The 19,005-nt window shown below is 40.7% G+C and overlaps 1 protein-coding gene across 3 annotated transcripts in view; it reads right to left on the minus strand.

Annotated features, from left to right (window-relative positions):
- TBC1D19 (TBC1 domain family member 19) overlaps nucleotides 1–19,005 on the minus strand; it is a 223,031-nt gene that overhangs the window by 8,070 nt on the left and 195,956 nt on the right. For 2 of the 3 annotated variants that reach the window (XM_075568240.1, XM_075568223.1), the window contains one exon: nucleotides 15,466–15,498. The exons of the other annotated variant lie outside the window; for it this stretch is intronic. In XM_075568240.1, the coding sequence (XP_075424355.1) occupies nucleotides 15,466–15,498 (33 nt within the window). The remainder of the gene's footprint in view (nucleotides 1–15,465; nucleotides 15,499–19,005) is intronic. 3 annotated transcript variants of the gene reach the window in all.

A 19,005-nucleotide genomic window follows, 5' to 3' on the forward strand; every position in this document is an offset into this window, starting at 1 on the left:
ACCGGGAGCACCCCCCATCCCTCTCAGCCACTGGCAGCACCAGCCCTGTGTGCTAAATGCATGAGTGCTAAAGGCCATTTATATACATACTCTATGTAGTTCCAGCCCTATATACCAATAGGGACAACATAATATCTTCGCACATTAATAGTAATGCAACACCCTCTTACATTTCTACACCTGCCCACACCATTGGTATACACTCCCACACACACCTTTTGTAACGTGCTGTATACACTGTGGGCGCTTTCTAAATTTATATTTACACACATATACACACACACACGCACACACATACATACACACACACACTCTAAAATTCATGGACCATGTAACACCTTAAGTCATAAATCGCATACTGCACAGGGGGGAGGGATAGGCTTCAGTCAGCTTCATTCCAGGATGCACTGTTTTTAAGAAAACCTTGCTTGCTTTATCCATTATAACACCGCCGGGAGATGAGATCAGTGTATCTCGAAAGCTCGCACAAATAAAAGCATTTTGCTAGCCACAGAACGGTATCGTCTATTCATTTTTGATTATATATATATACACATACATCCATACATATATATATATATATATATATATATATATATATATATATATATATGTATATATATATATATACACATACATACACACACACACATATATATATATATAATGTGTGTGCGTGTGTATAATTTCTACAAACTGTTTTGAACTGAAAAACAATGAAAACAAAACAAAATAAAGGGACTTATTGTGAGATGCATTTTATTCCCCCACATACTTTAATCTGAATTAAGGAAAGGAAAAAAAGTAAGTTTGTTGTATGTTAATGCTTATACAGTGTACAGTATACCTATTTCTGTGTGTACAGTATATGTATGTGTTTGTGGGGGTGTAATATTCATGCATGTGTTGCGGCTCTGAATATTTTGGAAAAAGAATTATTTTTATAAAATGGCTCTTCTTCCTTGAAAGGTTGCAGACCCCCGACCTAGCTACTAAATAGTTAATGATTACAAAATCCCAGTCACTAAAAAGGAGAACACTTTTTAAAAATAATGGCTCAAAGGTTTCAGAGCCTAATAAATATATACACCTTTGTGTCCCAAATAAATAAATAATAATAAAAAAAAAAACAACAAACAAAAAACTTTTTTAAACTCCAATGTAACATTTTTTTAAAATTCAAAATACATGTTACTTTTTTAATAACACATTGTTGTGCATGTTATTTCCCTTTGAAACGTTTTGCAATTTATAACAGAGTTCCCAGCTTGATCAAATTAGGTGAATTTAAAAAAAGTGTTAACTGCACTTAAACACCTTGACTAAATCACAAGAGTGAAAGAGATGTTCTATCTTAACTATTCTTTTCTAGCGAATGCTTTGCCAACTGTGTGATATTGAGCCATCCTGTTACTTTCAGAAACTGTCTCTGATATCCTAAAACAGGATGGGTAACTTTTACGTTATCATGAGAATGGGCTTAAAACAATCAGTGGAAAGACCTTAGATCAGGGGTGCGCAAACTTTCCCCCCTGCGCACACCTGCCTGCTCTCCACCCCGGTTTGCGCCCCCCACCTGCTCGGCTCCGGTGTCAAATGACGCAGCTGGGTCATGAGATGTCATGTCGCAATGGTAACGTGACCCCGCAACGTCATTGGACACCGGGTTACCATGATGACGCATCTCTGGAAGGCAAGGTAAGTTTGTTACAGAGTCATTATTATTATTGAAGTATTTAAACTTTATACTTATTACCATATATGTTTTGTCAATTGGATGTAGCATTGGGCACCCTTGTCTTTTGTTGTATACATATGCCACGCTCAGTAGCACTCTTTTTTGACATAAATATGTATTCATGATGTGGTGGGTGAAGGAGTTTGAGCTAGCTGGGAATGTGTGATAAGTTTGTTACAGAGGCCTCGCGCTGTCCCACGGCATGTAATTGAAATGTCTTGAGGGGAGCGCTGGACCTCTGTAACCGCCGCGCCCCCCAGTTTGCACACCCCTGCCTTAGATGACAAAGCCTAGTAGAAAGCAAAGGGGCTGCAATATCTTATTGCGCATGATATATTTTCCAAGAATATTACAAAGGATTTTGTAGTAACTATTCCAATATTGTTTTATCATCTATTATACATATATTAAGTGCACAGTGGTATATCATGTTTCTAAGATGCATTTTAGTTTCGTACCTGAGGTGCACTTTGGCATATTACTTGCATTTGCCGTCTCTGTTATGGAGCAGAGCCCTTTAGTATATGATCAAATATTAAACATTTCTGTGCAAGTTAAGGTTCAGCTTACTGAAACTCTGGCTGCTGGATTTACCTTTTACCTGCCATCGTTTGATGGTAACTCACTGATACTGTAAACGAATACTGCAAACAGCATCACCAGAGTGTGTACTCTGTAACATAAACAAGTTATACTGTACATAAGGGCGTCCAGCCACAAGGGCAAGTTTTTCTAATACTGTCCAGGAACCAACACTGTCAACTAAACTAATATGACCGGGGGGTTCTGGGGCTGAAAATAGCGCAATTGCATAATCTTAAAGATGTACGGATTCTTCAAAATCTGTCATTGGGTCTCGGCTGCCAAGATTTAAAAAAATCCGGTGATAGAATCAATTTAAATCCAATTCTACGGAACATCTTTACATTGATATTTATATACTCCTCCAATAATAATTCCATCGGACTGATTTTAAGTAATAGGAGAAAAGAAGGAATCTGTCTTTTTGAGACTGGTCCGTGAAATTCTGCGGATAAGAAGAAATGGCCAATCTGCAGCGGATTAAAATTCCGTCTACAATATGCTTATCTCTAATTTTTAACCTGTTACCATATTCAAAGAAAATCTAAGCATTAAATCAGCCAGTTCTTATGCCCCCACTTTGAAGTGGCATTTTCACAAGTTCATTTTAACTATGGTATTAAAATAAATGGCTTTCAACTTATAAAATGACAGAGGCTAAAGCATTTATCTTAAATGCTAATATACATATTAAAAAAATATAGAACAAACTCTTGCATTTTGTATGTGTCCTGTATTTAGACTCACTATGCTGCTTAACATAAATGCTGAAGCAAAGTGAGTGCTGAAAGACCGAGCACAATGGCTACATGTCAAATAAAGCTTCCATGGTTTTCTGCAGTAAAGACTTTAGTAAAGATTAAAGGAGCATTGCCACTGATTGTCAAAGCTTCTGGCAGGTATTAGTATTATTGCCAAGTAGGTATTTCAAAGCTACATATGTTTAAAGTGCAGTTATTTTTTATATAAATAGCAAAGAACATGCTTTATTTTTGAGTATAGAGAGAGAGAGAGTAGTGAAGAAAAAAGGGCAGTGTATTGTGCTCTAAATCAACTATGTTAAACTACCACAGCCAGATGCTCAAAGTGATAGAAAAATAAAAATATAAATGAGTAACTAGGATCATGAAAAATGCAGCAGGTATATTAAGATGGCTCAAAACATCTAATAGTGCAAATATAAAGTGCAGGAAGTAAATTTACCAGAAGCTCCTTGTGCATTGTGAATGTTACTGTTAGCAGGGGCAACAAAAGTAGCAGTACTGTGGTTCAAGCAATGCTGATAGGGAAATCACCCGCACTCAGCTCGTCAGTGCAAGCAGTTCACGTCTTAGGCTGCGTCCATAGATGGACCAGCCGTGCTGAGGCGTGCGGACGCTCCGCGCTGAGCCCCTGCATCCTCAATGAGGATGCCTTGAGAGGGGGCTCACGCGAGCGTCCGCAGGCGTGCTCAGGCTTTGGAGTTTTCAGCCGAGCGCCAAGCTGTTTTTCAGCGCGCTGTCGGCTGAAAACCTCCAATCACTGCACAGCAGCGTCAACGTCACGGCGCCGTGACGTCGGTGCCGTGACATTGACGTCAGTGCGTCGCGGGCGATTGGCCCAGCGACGTCACTGCCCTGCCTCCAACCACCTCCCCCCGGCTCCCTTCGCGCACGCTGGCTCGCCTGCAAGTCCGTACAATCGCGCTGACTGAAGCAGGCGAGCCTCAGCGTTAGCGCGCCTCCGCTCTCCCCACCCCTCTATGGCCCGGGCCTTAGTAGTTTGCAGTGTAGACCACCTGATCCACTTCACGTCTGGCTCCACTCACTACTGGATAGGGAAGTGATTTCCAACCTTTTTTGTTTGGAGGAACCCTTGAAGTATTTCGAAAAATCTCGGGGAACCCCTATCTGGCTGGCACATATTAGGTTCGACAGGGGTCAGTCACAACATTTCACACCTCACGAGCCACCTCTATTTCCCACCGTTTACCCATGTTTTTTTCTCCCATCCATCTCACTAACTCTCACTGACTCTCCCCCCTCCCGCCTCACATGTATTTATCCCTTGCGTCTCACCCTTACTCCCTCTTTTCCTCACTCCCTCCTGCCCCCCTCTCTTCTCTCACTCGCCTCTACCTTCCGTCAATTACACCACTCTCTCTCAATCCACCCTACAAAATACATACCAAAAAACCCCACCCCCGGGGGGGGGGGGGGGGTCTGAGTTCCATAGGAGACTGCTTCAAGGAGCCCCACGGAACCCTGGTTGGGAATCAATGGGATAGGGAATGCACCAGCTCCCAGCTAACTGCCCTCAGCTTGTATCGGTCAGGGAAGGCATCCGCTCCCAGTATGATGTTTCCAGTTGTCACGTTTCTTCACAATAAAACATTCACAGACTCACAATAAAGCTACAGACATAGAACATGGCACTGCTCCGCCCAATCTTTCAATGAATAAGAGCAAAAAAGCACCAAAAAGGGGGATTTATTATAAAAAGTACTAAATAGCAAGATATATATGTAACGTACAAATGGAATAAAAAACACAATCTATTTCCTATTCAACGCGTTTCGTATCATAAAAGATACTTCATCAGGGAATAATTGATACTCGAAATGTGCGCTATTTAAACCCAAATGCAACTTGAAAAGGGGTGTAGAGTTGCAAGACAATTAAGCCACCACATAGCCCATTGGTGGATTTATTAAACAATTGAACAAACAGCTGTAATTACTTCAGAGCGAACATGCAAGATCACATCCTACAAAAATCACTTATAAAAAACTAATCCCAGAAATTATACATTTGGCTGAAAATTCTAACTATACATTGTAGAGGGAGAGGGGGGTTGGCCCGGTATAAAAGGGGTTGCACCCCATATGGCCACCCCCTGAGCTCACCAGGGAGGCAAGGGGTTAACTGGACTGCGGTCCAGGAATGTGGCTGACACCTTGTCATGTCAGGAAACTGTATGTTCCCCTGTTCCCATGTTTCATTATAATCCTGTATTTTAATGTTTTAAAGTGCATTTCTGTATCTCCAGTTCTGGAGGTCACAGAGAGTTGATATTTGGCCAATATGTGGAGTTACTGTAGGCATTAAAAAGTGGCAAATTTCGACCCACTGAGCCCACCAGAATGGAACTTATTAATATGTGTAGATATTAAAGAGTATATGTATGGTATTTTGGATCTGCTCTGAAAAATGCAGACTCCATCTGCTATGCTAAATAGGTCAGGAAGGGCAGACAGATGATTGAGCCTAAGTACTAATCAATAGACTCTGCCACTCTAATTGTTACCTGAGGGCGGAGAATCATCAAACTGGAGTGGTTTGTAAGTGTTATGTCTACACCTACAAACAATGAAGATCCTATCAGATACTTCATTTGGTAGACTGGCCGTTGCCCCTGATTGAATTATGGGGCTACAGAAATAAGACCCTCAGAGTCCCAGTACACATGGGCTAACTAGCTGGGGGACATGGGTTAATCTGTGTCTCCACGTTAGGGATTGGATACAGATAATTGTTCACCAATAGTCTGTATTCAATGTTAAGAATAGGGTTACACAGGTGTATAAACTGTGTCAACCCTACAGTTTTTAGTTGTGCTTCTGATTCCATCTGGAATGTCACCGGATTGCTGGAGAATTGCTAGCTGATACTTCTCCATCCCCCAACCCTGAGTAAGTGTTACCTTCTTGTCTGTTAATTGTACTGTATTGCTGTGTTCACCTTTTTAAGGAATAAATATATTTTATTATATCTAAGCCTCGTTCAGTTAAACCCAGATATTTGGTGTTCATTATATCTTGTCATAAGCTACCGTGACATACATAACTTGAAAGATTCCATAGTAAATAGATATTGTAACCGTGGGAGTCTGGAATGACAAAAAAGTCAACATTAGAGTCAAATGGATTACTTAGAACTAGAGAACCAATATTGATGCTATTATTTGGACTTATAAAAAATTAATTCAAATGATAATGGTCCAAAATATCAACGGCAGGTATAAATGAATATATAGAAACAAAAGATACATTTTTCTTATAGATAGGCTGTTATAGATACACGTGAAAGAAATTATAGGAGTGATATAATATCAATATCTTCATTTAACCCCATAGAGACCATGGTGTTCAATTGGAATATCCAGTAGCTCTCTTGTCCAGAGAGTACCTTTATCCTGTCTCCACCCCTCCTGTCAGCCTGAATACCTTTATATTTAAGATATGTGAGAGTGATGGGTCTTAAAATGTCTAGAGACACTATGTTGTAGAAATCCAATTTTAATAGTGCGAATATGTTCCCAGATGCGCCTCCTCAAGTGCCTGCTGGTCCTACCCACATATAGGAGACCGCAGGGACACTCAAGGAGGTACACCACATATGAAGCTGTACATGATGTACAATCTTTGATGTTATAGATTTTATCTGAATTCATGCCAGAAAAACTCTTGCGATTGTTAGGAATATGCTTGCAAGCTAAACATTTCCCACATATAAAATTACCGGTAGGTTTAGAAGGTAACCACGTTAGTATTAACATTGGTGATTTTCACACTGATATCACTTGGTGCAAGTGAATTTTTAAAATTTTGGCTTTCCCTAAAGATCACACGAGGTTTTACTGGCAATCTACAACCCAGAATAGGATCAGTCTCCAAAATCTTCCAGTTTTTATGTATACTTTTTGAAGTGAAACTTCTTTAGTAGCACCTAGTCCTGATGGGACAAAACTGGATAGATGGGAGACGAAATGTGAAACGGAAGTGACGTCACGTAATGGACGCCGCTCCCCTCACAGGTGCCGTCACATGCGGCGGCGATAGCCGCCGGCGCCGCTCTTAATGGCCGCCGCACCACCCACCCACCCACCCACCCAACACCCCACACAGCTGCTCGCTCCTAACAGCCGCTGTTCCCCGCCCGCTGCCATGCCACGCATGCGCAGTTGTGATGGCCCCGCTGACGGACGCCACACATGCGCAGAAGCGGCTGGCAGCGGCGCCATTCTGCCCTCCACTGACGCGGGCACACGGCGCAAACTCGGGCGCAACCCACGCGGCACTGGGGCTCGGCGCTGGGGGCAGGCTGACACACATACACACACACTGACTGACACACATACACACACTGACTGACACACATACACACACTGACTGGCACAGATACATACACTGACTGACACTCACACAAACACACACTGACTGACACACACACATACTGACTCACACATACACACACACACACACACACACACACACTGACTGACACACACACACACACACATACACACACTGACTGACACACATACACACACTGACTGACACACACACACACACACACACACACACACACACACTGACTGACACACACACTGACTGACACACACACACTGACTGACATACACACATACACACACTGACTGACACACACACATACACACACTGACTGACACACTGACTGACACACATACACACACTGACTGACACACATACACACTGACTGACACACATACACACTGACTGACACACATACACACTGACTGACACACACATACACACATACACACACTGACACACATACACACTGACTGACACACATACACATACACACACTGACTGACACACATACACACGAGGAATTCACACTGCAAATAGCTAATACAGGGGATGTGTGCCGAGCACGCGCATTATAAGTAACATTTATTTGCGTTTTGTCAATGAAATTGTATTTTGATTTTTAATTAAAACATCACCAATACAAATACAATTTCTGTGACAAAAGTCAAAGAAGTTTCACTTACTATGCACGTGCACCGCACACACAGCTTTTTTTTTAATGTCTACACTCTTACAATTAAACGTTGTAACAAAAGGAACAGATATTAAACTGGTTTACAAAAGACCACATTTTGGTTGAGGCTTTATCTTGGGTATCAGTAATTGTTCCCTATTCATAGACCCTGCCTGTTCCCATGCCTTGAGAATTAAATCGGAATCATAACCTCTCTCTAAGAATTTCAGGCGTAAATCACAAGCCTGTTTCTGATAGTCTATGTCTCTACTACAATTTCGCCTCAATCTAATGAACTGTCCTAGAGGTATGTTCCTAATCCATTGTTTGTTGGGATTGCTTGTAGCTAATAGGAAACTGTTGGAATCTACCTCCTTGAAATGTGTACTAGAAATAACAGACCCATCACTCAAGGCCTCCAAATGAATATCAAGAAAATCAATTTTACATGTATGGTTAATAGAGGTAAAGACTAAATTACAGTCATTCGAATTGATATATTGAAGAAAGGAATTGAGGGTCGCCTCATCATCCCTCCACACCAGGAGCACATCATCAATGAACTGCTTCAAAATAATAATGTGATGGAAAAATGATTGTTATGCCAGATACAGCGATGTTCCCATGCTCCCATATACAAATTTGCGTAACTGGGGGCAAAGCGTGAGCCCATCGCTGTACCACAGACCTGTAAATAAAATTGGTTCAGAAACAAAAAATAATTGTGTGATGAAATAAATCAGATGCAGTCAATAATAAAGGCAATATTGGAAGAGTGAAGTGTAGTGTCTTGAACCAGAAATGGTTCCACCGATTCTGTACCTCTGGTGTGGGGGATGCAGGTGTAGAGCGATTGAACATCGCACGCGACCCATCTAAATTCAGGTTCCCATTTAAAATCCTTAAAGATGTTAAGAACAGAAGTAGAGTCCTTAACAAAAGAGGGTAATTGATTCACATGTTTGTGCAAAAAAGAGTCTACATCTTGGGAGGTGTTTGAAGTTAAGAGCCAGTCCCAGATATGATGGGACGTCCTGGGGGATTGTCCAATTTTTTATGAATTTTCGGTAAATGGTACATAATAGATATTTTGGGGTTGGGATCAAATAAGAAATTGAATTCCATTTTGTCAATACACCACTTCCAAATGCTTTATCTAACAATTCTTTGAAAGACTAAACATATTCTTTCATGGGGTCTTTTTTAAGCATCTGGTAGGATACAGAATTAGAAAGCAGCCGTAAAGCCTCTTTTTCATAGTCTGTTCTTTTCTGTATCACTACCCCTCCACCCCCACCCTTATCAGCCTCTCTGATTATTATTTCTTTATTAGATTGTAGAGATCGTTTTCTAGTTTGGACAAATTGAATTTCTTAGGTTTATTGTTGGATTTTACCAACTCAGAAAAATCCTAATTGACCATATGAAAAAAGGTTTCTATAAAGTTACCCTTCAAGCCTGCTGGATAAAATTTAGAGGGAGGCCTAAAGGTAGTATGCTGAATAGTATCTACAGTAGAATCATCAGGAATCATAGAAATATTCTGTACCTGAGAATTAATTGTGTCTAAATCTGAATCACCAAAAATTCCCTCACCTATTCAACTAGAAGCAGACTCTGTTTTAATAAAGTGTCTCTTTAAAGTTAAATTCCTCATAAATTTATGAAGATCAATAAACAGTTGGAAGTGGAAACCATTGGGGCCTGATGTGGGAGCAAAAGATAAGCCCCGACATAAAACTTGCAATTGTAATGGGGTGAAGGTAAAGGAGGACAAATTGAAAACTCCTCTACTATCTAATGGTAAAATCTCCTTCTTTCTCTTTGCGGAAGACTTGCCTACCTTGCACCCCCTTCTCGTTGGTACTGTCCTCAATTTTGCTGTGGTTCCAATCTCAATTTGGATCTCTCCCAATTTGGTATTCAATTGTCCCTTGGGCCATGTCTGTTTCTGACTGAGTCCAAAAAAGAAGAGGAAGTGAGTCTAGATTTTTCTTGTGGGGTTCTAGGTGATTTAGATTATATAGAGGTGTAAATCTAGAATACACTCTGGTCTGGAGTCTCTCTTCATTTATCCTTTCTGAGATTCTATTGGGATCCTCTTTTTTTAACTTATGACCCCTATTGGGTTCCTGATAGCTTTTTCTAGACCATGTCTCATTATTATTAACCTCTTTTTGCTGAGATGAATAACATCTAGCCCTTTACTGTATTTTATTTCTAGAATTATTTATAGAATAAGTATCCTCTTTAGATTTAGAATCTTTCTGTTGGATTTTAACATCTTTTTGTTGACGCCAATTCCTATGTGTATTAGTCAAATAGTCATTCTTATCTCTCAAGAATTTACGATGTTTAATTTTAATAATTTCACTCTGCATATTCAAGTGTATGTTTCAATTCAAGCTCCAATTTGGAGAAATTATTATCATGTATCAATGGTTCCAATTTTTTTTAGAGCTATTGTTATTTCTTTATCAACCCCAACTAGACTTTTCTCTCTTTCATAAATGATTAACATCATTAATTCCGCAGTCATCTAGTATTCTGTTCCACTCCTTAGTGAAGTGATCATTCATACTACCAAATGTAGGTGTTTTTAATATTCTTAGACCTCTAGGGATTCTATTGCATAATATATATTGATCCAAAGTGGATTTGTCCCACCAATTTCTACCTTCAAGTAGAAGTAATTTCTCTAAATCCTTAAAATGTTGCTCTATTGATACATCAATAACATCAGATAAGGGGGCACTAGAGTCCTCAGAGAACAAATCATTCATTTGGATTTGCCTTTTTTCTCTGAGATCAGAAATGCTCGAAACCATTGTGAACAGCAAAAAAAACCCAGTTGATAACTGGAACTGGAAGATTTTGGAGACTGATCCTATTTTGGGTTGTAGATTGCCAGCGAAACCTTGTGTGATCTTGAGGAAAAGCCAAAATCTTAAAAATTCACTTGCACCAAGTGATATCAGTGTGAAAATCATCAATGTTAATACTAATGTGGTTACCTTCTAAACCTACCGGTAATTTTATATGTGGGAAATGTTTAGCTTGCAAGCATATTACTAACAATCGCAAAAGTTTTTCTGGTATAAATTCAGATAAAATCTATAACATCAAAGATTGTACATCATGTACAACTTCATATGTGGTGTACCTCCTTGAGTGTCCCTGCGGTCTCCTATATGTGGGTAGGACCAGCAGGCACTTGAGGAGGCGCATTCTGGGAACATATTTGCACTATTAAAATTGGATTTCTACAACATAGTGTCTCTAGACATTTTAAGACCCATCACTCTCAGGACCCTACATATCGTAAATATAAAGGTATTCAGGCTGACAGGAGGGGTGGAGACAGGATAAAGGTACTCTCTAGACAAGAGAGCTACTGGATATTCCAATTGAACACCATGGTCCCTATGGGGTTAAATGAAGATCTTGATATTATATCACTCCTATAATTTCTTTCACGTGTATCTATAACAGCCTATCTATAAGAATAATTTATCTTTTGTTTCTATATATTCGTTTATACCTGCCGTTGATATTTTGGACCATTATCATTTGAATGAATTTTTTATAAGTCCAAATAATAGCATCAATATTGGTTCTCTAGTTCTAAGTAATCCATTTGACTCTAATGTTGACTTTTTTGTCATTCCAGACTCCCACGGTTACAATATCTATTTGCTATGAAATCTTTCAAGTTATGTATAGTTAGAATTTTCAGCCAAATGTATAATTTCTGGGATTAGTTTTTTATAAGTGATTTTTGTAGGATGTGATCTTGCATGTTCACTCTGAAGTAATTACAGCTGTTTGTTCAATTGCTTAATAGATCCACCAATGGGCTATGTGGTGGCTTAATTGTCTTGTAACTCTACACCCCTTTTGAAGTTGCATTTGGGTTTAAATAGCGTACATTTCCAGTATCAATCATTCCCTGTTGAAGTATCTTTTATCTTTATATAATAAATTCCCCTTTTTGGTGCTTTTTTTGCACTTATTCATTAAAAGATTGGGCGAAGCAGTGCAGTGTTCTATGTCTGCAGCTTTATTGTGAGTCTGTGAATCTTTTATTGTGAAGAAACGTGACAACTGGAAACATCAAACTGGGAGCGGGTGCCTTCCCTGACCGGTACAAGCTGAGGGCAGTTAGCTGGGAGCGGGTGCATTCCCTATCCGGTGGTGAGTGGAGCCAGACGTGAAGTGGATCAGCTGGTCTACACTGCAAACTACTGAGATGTGAACTGCTTGCACTGACGAGCTGAGTGCGGGTGATTTCCCTATCAGCATTGCCTGAACCACAGTACTGCTACTTTTGTTGCCCCTGCTAACAGTAACATTCACAATGCACAAGGAGCTTCTGGTAACTTTACTACCTGCACTGACGAGCTGAGAGTGGGTGTTTTCCCTATCAGCATTGCCTTAACCACAGGACTGCTACTTTTGTTGCCTTTGCCAACAGCTGCATTCACAACGCACAAGGAGCCTCTGGTAACTTTGTGTCATTTTAATTTTATGTTTGCTTAACCAATCTAGTGGTTTTTTATAGCACTCATTTGTGTTTCTTTTAATTCCATATAAAATATTTTTCTATTTTGGAACATGGTTTTTGCGCTGGTATCTTTTTATATATATATATATATATATATATATATATATATATATATATATATAAAAATATAAATACATATATATTTGGAAAAAAAGAAGAGAGTGCAAGCCCCATAGCATAAAACATATATGTGGGGAGGGGGGACAGGGGAAGGAAACAGGTGCACTCACAAAGGTAAAAATCAATAATACATTTGTGAATAATATCACCGCCAGTAGGTTCCGGTCGGCAGTCAAAGTCCTCCACGAGGTTGCTTTGAGTTAAAGTAACTCAAGATCAGCTGGTGTAAGGTCCGGGGCAACACCTCTCCTTAAGGGGGTTCTCCCCGAGACTTTACCTGTCTCTGCGCCAGCTCTGCCTTCTCGCCGCCGCGGGCGGGATCTCCCTTCTCCTCCGCTCCCCGCGGCGGCTACTGAACCCGCGCATGCGCGCGCACGGCCGGGGAACCTTACGTCCTCCCTCAGGAGGAGTTCCTGCCCCCAGCTGGGGCCTCGCACGTCTCTCCCGCGCGGCACACACGCCTGATGCGCGTGCACCGCCCACAAGCTGCACATTCAACACAGCTGTGGTAAGTTTCTCCCTACCTATTACTATCTTCCCTGGGGCCGCTCCCTTGTTACTCCCCCTCTCCCTATTGGTCTTTCCTCCTATTTATACCTTGCTCAGCCATTCATTCTTTGGCTGAGCATAGCTTTGTATGACCTGTATTTACCACGGTCGTGCCTGCCTCAGTTCCTGTCTCTTTGTCTCTTTAGTGATCCCTTGCGTACCGATCCGGCCTGGCTGTGGATCCGCTCTCGTCTCCTGCCCTTGGCTTGTATCCTGACCTCCTGGACCCCTTCACCTCGGTTTGCGGATTCCTACCTACCTCCCGGCTCTGGACCCCAGGCTCTCGGTACCACCTATCTTCTGGAATCTCCCTTCTCGCCTGGCGAGTATCTTACTTTATCTTATACTCCCAGACGGTTCCAGACACCTATTTTCCACTTTCCAGGCGTGTCCCCGTCGCTGTGGGTGCAGTTTGTTACCCATCTCACCTCAGTTTCGGGGTCCGTCCTTGTCCGTGGTGAGCACAGCGTAACAGCTGGAGAGTAGGCAGCAGAGCTGGAATCCTAGGGTCCTGGTGTGTAGAGCTGATTTAATCAGCAAACAACGCTCTCAACCTCAACAAGCACTGGCAACTGGCAACTGACTTTGACTGCCGAGCAGAACCTACTGGCGGTGATATTCACAAACGCATTATTGATTTTTTTACCTTTGTGAGTGCTCCTGTTTCCTTCCCCTGTCCCCTCTCCCCACATTAAATATACGTTTTATTTATTTATTTATTTATAAAATATTTTACCAGGAAGTAATACATTGAGAGTTACCTCTCGTTTTCAAGTATGTCCTGGGCACAGAGTTAGGACAAATAATACATGGTTACAAATACAGTTACATAAATGAACAGGGTATACATTATATACAAGACATTGCATGCACAGTTAAAAAATATATATATTATAGGCGAATGAAACAGTTACAGACCAGATTAAAATTATGCTATGGGGCTTGCGCTCTCTTCTTTTTTCCCCTTATTAGGTATTCCATAGGATGTGGTTCATTCACTGAGAGCAGCATACTTTCCCACTGACCAGAGGTGTGATATATATTTACCTCTACAGATTGACCTATTGGATTCATCAAGGGACTGGTTATTTTTATTATTTGTTGATGTGCATTTGTATTGTTTTTGTTATATGTTGCTTGCTTTATCTTAGAGCTACTACTACAGTAGCATTATATTTTTGGAGTCATATCACTTAAGATTATTCCATATTATTTGGATATATAATTAATTAGAGGCGCTACTATATTTCTTTATATATTTACTTTTTATCAGTGTGAACCAAAACTCTGGCACTTCCAGAGCGATGATATGATGCCTCTGGTGCCATTTCTGTCTCTGCCCAATCGCCCCTTAGAAAATGAGCAGGTGCCTGTAACAGGGACTTATCCCTGTTTAAATAAAGCAGCCTCAGAGCTCTGAGAATCCAGCAGAGAGAGAGTTAATTGCAGTCACTCAATTAACTAGTCTCCACCTGGACTAATGAGAGCTCTGTAAAAAGCCTCATGTGAGATACAGGAGAGATTACTTAGCTCACATTTTGACTGACAGAAGAAGAGCAGAGAAGCCTGCACACAGACACTGTCTTGAGCACAAAGGCTGTGCTGAGAGCAAGACTCCCAGAGACCTATATTTCATGGACACAGAGGACCCAGGAACCTGCCAGAGACTGACATGGAGGGCCACCTGCTAAAGGTACTTCCGGAGACTTTGAGGTGATAGGCTGGTAATGGGAATATCCCTCCAGCCCTGCAGATGGGGTCTGGGGAAGTAAATTAGCCCTTACAAAGAGATAGGGGTTTGTTATTTTGCTGTTTTGCCTGGATAAAGGAACAGGCTCAATAAATCCAAGATATAATTTCACCCTAATCGGTCTCCATTATATGAACCTCTGCACACATCTCTTAAAGTGCCCATTAAATATTTATTTATTTATAAGATGTTTAACTAGAAAGTAATACATTGAGTTACCTCTCGTTTTCAAGTATATCCTCAAGTATTTCAAGTACCTGGCATGTCAATAATTACACCTGGCATGCCAGGGTCCAAGCCATACCAGGTAATAAGCGCACTATAAAGGTTAAGCCTTTGTTTACTTTGCTATTTTAACATTTCAAATATCACTTACCATACATTGAAAATCCATGAAAAGGTATTACACCTACAAAACAGAAAGAGAGACAAATTGGTCCAGTAAAATAAATACATAACCTGCTTCTGCCTATCTACCGTAGTCATTCCTTGAGTGCCACAGTGGAGGACTCTTAAGAGACTAAGGGCCTCATGCAGTAAGCGTTGATAAGGTATTTTTCGGCATTTTATAGCCAAAATTGGGTTTGAGATTCAGTAAGCGCCGATAAGTGCTTGATTTCGGCAGGTTTCGGAGCCGATAATTTTGTTATGGCCAGTCGGCTGCCGATAAGCCTGTTTTCGCCACTGATCGCCACTTTTTTAAATCGGCTGGATTCAAGAAAAAAAATCAGCTTATCGGGGCTGATCGGCACTACGAAATTGAGATGTTATGGCCAATTTCTCCCGCCAACTAAAGTTGGCAATTTGGAGGGGAGAACGATCGCTAAGGCTGCCGGAACGGCACTTAGAAAAAAAAAAATCTTCTGTACATCAATGGAGTCTATGGAGCGGGGACGTATAACAGTATAGTACTGTTTACGTTTCATTGCTCACAATACAAACGTCATTTGCATTACAGTGTGGGGGCATTCCCTGCATTGTGTCACAGCTGACGTGTATTATTTGCATAACATTGTACTTTTACATGTTTTCAGCATTTGCGGGTCACATTACTCATCATGTGATGATGTGTCAAGGGAAAATACTATACTCAACTCTTAAAGGAGAACATCACATCATATCACACATTTTACTGAACTGAGCGACAATTATTTACATGATGTTACACATGTCACACATGTCACACATACACCGTATATTCATGTTCCTTTACATTACACAATGCTTGTAATGTGTGACGCATCTTTAAACGTTCATGTACATCTGTCTTCTCATGTTTACATCTAGTTTTGGGTCCTCCCTATTTTCATGACGTCACTTATTGGACGCTCAATCACATTGCATGTTTACATTGTAACCGTAGCATTACAAGCACTTCAACCTAACTTATACACACATGTACAGTAATTCATCATTGGGACACCTTGTAAACTCATTCTATAGCAACTATCCTCATTACAGAAATGCATGCATATGCACACGACTATTCATTGTTGTCAACATGTGACAATAACATGGCTAATTACACATGTTACACCAAACTTTTCCCACGTCAATCTCAGCCTTTTTGTCTAATTACATGACTGACTGTTGCGTTCACAAGTGTTACATGCATTGCACATTCAACTATTTATTTTCAAGCAATCTTTGTACAAAGCTTCACGTCACATCATTGGCAAATATCATCATTCCCTGCAGAATACACACAACAAATACTTCTAAGAACAACTGCACACAGCTTGCCACAGAAGTACTTTATTATGTTAATGTAACACCTTGCATTTTACTATGTCACCTGACATCATCACATACCTATTTAAAGGACGCCCATTACCTGCTCATTCACAGCTACTCATTTCAAAATGTTGCGATTGTTTAGGAGACGGAGGAACATTCTTTTCTATGACATGCTTGCTGATCAAGAGAATGATATAGGGCAAGGGAGGGACAGACCGAGGGACAGTGACAGGGACAGTCACGCGGATACGACAGGGACAGGGAGAGGGACAGGCCGAGGGACAGGAGATCAGAGGAGAAGACAGAGGAGACAAGTTGTGCCTCGTCCGCGTGTGTACAGGGAGAGAACCCTGTTAGATGGGATGAGTGAGGAGGAGATAGTAAGTCGCTATCGTTTGAGTTCAGCAGCAATCTTATCTCTGTATGAGGAGATAAGGGGAGATTTAGATTTTTTCACAGCCAGAGGTCGTGCAGTCCCTGGGATTGTTAAAATGCTGTGCTCATTACATTATCTTGCTTCCGCGTCATACCAGACAACTGTGGGCATAGTGGGCGGGGTCTCGCAATCTACATTCTCGCGGGCCTTTACCCAGTTTCTCTATGCACTCAATAGACGCGCTAGGAATTATATTCATTTTCCTACAGAGGCAACAGAGTGGCTGGAAGTCAGGACTGGCTTTTATAATATAGCAGGGATACCATGTGTGCTGGGTGCAATCGATTGCACACATGTTGCTTTGATTGCACCTAGTCAGAGTGAGCATGTTTACCGCAATCGTAAGCACTACCATTCACTCAATGTACAGGTGGTATGTGATGCCACGATGAGGATAATGCATGTGGTACCCAAATTCCCTGGTTCCAGTCACGATTCCTCTATCCTGAGGAACTCTTCAGTCTTCCATGCGTTCGAAGAGGGACATTTTGAACATGGTTGGCTGCTGGGTGAGTACAGATTTACATGTTCTAACACAAAACACATTTGTATTTAGGAATGTTGGCATTGTAGAATTTGATCACTAATGTCAGCTTATGTGTGCTCCATTCATTATAGGTGACTCAGGATACGGAATTAGGCCGTGGCTCTTGACTCCGGTGCTAAACCCTCAAACTGAAGCAGAGGAGAGGTACAATGCAGCCCATATATCTACAAGATCTGTTATAGAGAGGACATTTGGCCTACTCAAGACCAGATTTAGGTGTCTGGACAGAACTAGTGGGGCTCTTCTATACAAGCCTCAAAAAGTGTCTGATATTATCCTTGCCTGTTGCATTTTGCACAATGTTGCACTCAGGCACAATGTACAATCAGACCTAGCTGAGCCTTTGGTAGACGAGCATCCCACCCATGTAGCTGCTGAAAATGAACAAACAGCCAGTGGTGGCCAGACACGCCAGAATCTCATCAATTCATTTTTTTCTTGTAAGTAAAAACATATATGTTCCAAGTTCTACTTTTATAGTTAAATTATGTTATCTTAACAATAATGTTTTTTTATATAACCTTCTGTTAGGACACAGATGAATATGGGTTGCACACCTTTCTTTTCTCTGCTGTGTGCACAAAGGGATGTGGCACCGGTATGTTATTGTTGCACAGGTTATATAATCCCTCTTCAATTGTACTTTAGTTGTGTGTATGTGAATACAACTGGGGTAACAAAGCACTAATATTTTAGCATTGTGTTGTTCCTTATGCTAAGACAATACACATATTATGCCCATACTCATTCATGCTTCTAGTATGCTTACATACAATGTTATTGGTGCAGTGTAACATGTACATCCATATGATGTGTACACCAGGCTGATTTACATTTTGAATGTGATTAAATATACATGGTGTTGCACATTTAACACCAAATACACACTTTGCTGTGTTGTTTACGGTACTGAAGATGGCATGTCAATGTTTGCAATTTATATATTGTTCCTTTGCATTATAGGTATATCTCCAGTATGACTGATCATGGTATGTATATTTGCTGACATCTCTCATAAGATGTGCCTACCTCAATCTTCCTATAATTATTTGAAGTAAAAACCCAACATATTGGTTTAAAGACAAATGTAACATACATGTACTTTCTGTATCATGTATATGCATTTAGCTACTCTTGAGGTTTCATGTGCATTGTATTAGAAAATGATTACTCCCATTTCATCACATTTTATGTAT

Source organism: Ascaphus truei, chromosome 1, assembly GCF_040206685.1.
Source record: "Ascaphus truei isolate aAscTru1 chromosome 1, aAscTru1.hap1, whole genome shotgun sequence".
In the NCBI taxonomy this organism is placed as follows: Eukaryota; Metazoa; Chordata; class Amphibia; order Anura; family Ascaphidae; genus Ascaphus; species Ascaphus truei.